This window comes from Egretta garzetta, unplaced genomic scaffold, assembly GCF_000687185.1.
Source record: "Egretta garzetta isolate BGI_Z169 unplaced genomic scaffold, ASM68718v1 scaffold40, whole genome shotgun sequence".
Classification (NCBI taxonomy): domain Eukaryota; kingdom Metazoa; phylum Chordata; class Aves; order Pelecaniformes; family Ardeidae; genus Egretta; species Egretta garzetta.
Window position 1 is genome coordinate 1,691,300 of NW_009258484.1, and position 4,042 is coordinate 1,695,341.

Sequence of the window (4,042 nt, forward strand, 5' to 3'; positions counted from 1 at the left end):
TCCCTACAGAAATAAGGCTTAATTCTATCTGCATGGTAGTTCTTCATCCTCTTCATCTTTGAAATCAGTGGCTGATAGAAAAACAGTTGACACGTAGGACGAGCTTTTGGATTAAGGGGTTTGTTTTGGTTTTGCTCTTTCCTCCCCTACACCTACCAGGTTTCAAAAACAAGGAGTTGGAAAGAGTCTCCTACCTCTGTCAGTCAGGATATTTAATCCTCTTAATGAGCTTTAGGCTTCATGTTTACCTTCTGGCAGCAAGATCCACCATTGAGCTGCATTATTTTAATATTAATTATTTTTTAATGAAGCGGGGTTTGCAGCTTCAGAGGCGGGATGGTCATCCAGATAGTTGAGATGTTGGCTTACAATATCAAATTGAACTCAAGTTTCCCTGTTGCACTGTAGCCTCCCTTTGTTGAGTCACTTAAAACCACAGTGCTGGTAAATCTGTGCTGGTAAATGAAAAAGGGCCAAGGAACAAGCTCAAGCACTGGATTGATCTGTGATTATCTACAGTGCCCGTTAGCTCTTTTCTTAGCTCTGTTTTGGACCGGCTTTCTCCAAGTTCCTCTAAGTCTTATTTAGTACTAAGTAGTGCAAATCTGGGCCAATCTGTACTGGCTGTAGGACCAAAGGTTGGCTTGCAACACTCTAATATTTAGCAATGTGCACTTTGCCATTCATTCCAGCTTTAAAGCATCTTGCAACACTCTAATATTTAGCAGTGTGCACTTTGCCATTCATTCCAGCTTTAAAGCAGAGGAAGTAAGACTCTGCGTTGTATGGAAATGGATTACAGATAAATATTAAAACATGCAGGACACAAATGCCATATTAAGATCATACACTGAAAATGATAATGACAGAGGATCTTACTTGCTTATGATCAGATTGCTACTTAAATGCTCTGTTTCAGCGCATGTTTCTTCTTGCGTTATGAGGGAGCAATCCAGTTGGCTTATTTACTTTATACCATCCATTATTTTGTATTAATTTTAATAAACTAATAAGAATGAATTAAATTCAATTCTTCAGGCTGACTTTTAGTTATCTTGTATTAAATTTAAAAATCTCCTGTGAATTCCTTTTTCCATTTCCAAGTGCTTTGCTGTCCAAATGCACAGTTTGGTGGTAACTGTACTGTATATATACTGCAAACTTGGGATGTTTCATACAATCACGAGATGAGTTGGAACACTCACTCTTCTGAATTGCTGAGCCAGCTTTTGTATCTCCGCCGCACTAGTCCTGTGTATACACTGATCGTGCTGACATCTCCGTTTTCTGACAGACCTTTTTTAGTGTTAATAAAGACCGAGCTTTAGCAAGGACAGTGGTGTTGATAGTATGACGAGCGTGCAGTAAATAGTAAATTAATTCACTATTAAGCTGAAATGTAGCTATGACTTTAGGATTTTAGTTGATGTCTCTTCTTGTTATATACTAACAATCACTAGCAAAAGAATTACTTAAAATCTGTAAAGTGTCTCTGTCTTAGCCTCCCCCAGCAAAAACAAATCAGAAAACATGGGGCAAAGTAGACTATTCGCAAACTTGTTAGAGTTCTTTCCAATTACTTTCCTTATAATTGCTTGCTGTTGTGCTGGTCAGAAGCATGCTTAGAACTTCTGAACTTGATCTCCTTGGTGGTTATTAAATACACACCTATGCCAGTGTTGTTCTTCAGCTTAAATCAAAGATGTTGAGCCTATTGGCAGCAGGTGACTGCAGTCAACCAGCAAAATCTCCTCTAGCTCAAGATGTGTTTTTTCTGCTACGTGATGGGGAATGGGCAGCGAGCCTGGTGGGTGGTTTGAGTTGCTGGTGCCCGGCTCTATGTGGGCTGCCTTCTTGAGCCATCCCTGTCATGTTCCTAGCTACGTGTCTGTCATTGGATTGAAATCACGCATCTTGTCTTTTGCATGAAATTGGATTCTGTCTCATCGTAAAAATACAGATGCGTTCCAGGTTACATGGCACTTCTGTCATGTGACTGCATGATGCATCAGTTGCATAAGAGCTATCTGCCTTTCGATCATAAAGGATCTAGGAGTAGAGCACAGCATTCTATCTTTGCCTCTTTAAAATCTTTTCATGACCTGCACTTCTTAAGTTTCTCTTTTTGTTGGTGTAGAGGAAGGCTATTTTCCAGATTTTAAATAGATATATGTGTGTGTGTGTGTATATATGCTTTACTTTATTGATAGTTAGACTAAAACAAGAAGAGACATTAAATAAATGTAGATAACTTTAACTGTTTCAGGATTTTAATAAAAGGTTGGATTTCAGTAGTTCTTTTCTTCTTTCCTGATTTACTTTCTTTTTTTCATCCAGTTTATTTATAGAGAGTGATCCAATCTCTTAGCCTTTGGTTTATTGGCTTAGTAAGCCAAACTTACTTCTGTCTAAGGAAAAGTAATTGATTCACCAGAAAATCAGTAGCCTTCTGCATGCCTCTTCCTGTTCTGGTGCAGCTTTCTTGAACGTGGCTCAGTGTTGTGTGAGGTCTCACCAGTGCTTTGTACAGTGGCATTAGTGATTGTGTAATGTGTAATGGAACTATTTTTCTTTTCACACTTTGGATTTTACTTACCCCTGTGTTTGCTGTAGCTTGCTATCATTGTGACTGACAGATGTCTCTAGATTTTTTTTCTCCTTTCTTCCATCCAACTTAGAGCACAGGATCATTGTTTTTCGTAAAAATGCATGCTCTTTCATTTTTAAACAGTATCCCAGTTTTGTTGTCCATGATTATGACTCTGATTTTTCTGAATTGACAATGCCTCTCAACACTGTCAGCAAAAAACCTCACTGGAATTTTTTTACATTGTGTGTTGTAAACACTGCCTTTGTCCAGAAATTATTTGTATTTGCTGCATTTGGCCAAGGCTGAAAATCTGTACTCAGTTAAAACAATGATTTTTACGCATTTTAAAGTTCAAATAAACCAATTGGATTCTTTTGTGCTCTTCAGTTGTTGAAATACATATGAGGCTGTTTGAGGAATACATTCCAAACCAGAAATAGAACCTGCAACTTTTTGTATGTACTGGTATTTCAGGCTTTTGCCACCTGGGGAGCAAGGAAGGGAGAACGCGAGTCATCTTTCTCACTTTATAAACACTGTGAAGGAGTTAAGTAATACCCCGTTTTCATTCTGTAAGGCACAGCTTTAACTGTTCAAAATATTTCTTCCCAGTTCTGTGTCTATCTTGAAGTCTATCAAGATTTGTTTAAATCTGTTTAATGCTTTCGCTTAAATCAATTAAATAACAACGTACTGAGTTTGTAAGTTCAGCCTTTATTTAAATAGGCAAAATGTTAACTGAATTTTTTAATACCCTAGAGATTTTTTGAAAATATTATCAAAAGTAAAGTTAATTTTTTTTTTTAATTTTTTTACTTCACCATTTGCTCCTGATCTTAGTACTTTTTAAGATCTAAAGTTTAGTATCAGGTGTATCCATATACTTCTGATGCTTAGCTTTTAAGAAATACCTGTCTATGATGTAACTAGATGTGATGGTTATAGAGTTAAATTCCTTGCTGACTTGGAATAACATATTCTAAACCTGAAGTTTAATAGGAAATAATCATAATGTACCAGATACCGTACCAAGCAACTAGATAGCTTCCTGCTAATAGATGGAGTACAGTAATTGTTAGAAAGCAATTAGAAGACATTGTGTTCTAAGGTAAACTTTGTTTGGCTTCATCTGTGAATACTCCTACTAATCTATTTCAATTTGCAGTAATGGAACAGCTACAGAATCCAGTTTTGCAAGAAGATGCAAATATTAAAGCTATTAATGAAGAATACAGAAAAGCCTTTATTTTTATCAATAAAGGACTGAATACAGATGAACTGGGTCAGAAAGAAGAGGCAAGAAATTATTATAAGCAAGGACTCGACCACTTGCTCCGAGGAGTTAGCATTCCATCACAGGGTCCTGCATGCGTAGGGTCCCAGTGGGAGTCTGCCAGGCAGATGCAACAGAAGATGAGGGAGACCCTCCAAAATGTTCACGCTCGACTCGGC

General features: G+C 37.4%; 1 protein-coding gene across 5 annotated transcripts in view; it reads left to right on the top strand.

Annotated features, from left to right (window-relative positions):
* The window catches only part of SPART (spartin), a 16,586-nt gene that overhangs the window by 808 nt on the left and 11,736 nt on the right, over positions 1 to 4,042 (top strand). Inside the window, exons 1-2 of one of the 5 annotated variants that reach the window (XM_035900489.1) lie at positions 2,744 to 3,162; positions 3,756 to 4,042. In XM_035900489.1, the coding sequence (XP_035756382.1) occupies positions 3,048 to 3,162; positions 3,756 to 4,042 (402 nt within the window). In that variant the 5' untranslated portion in view covers positions 2,744 to 3,047. Of the gene's footprint in view, positions 1 to 2,743; positions 3,163 to 3,755 lie in introns of those variants that run through there. The other 4 variants (XM_035900506.1, XM_035900511.1, XM_035900515.1 and 1 more) reach the window with 4 other exon arrangements.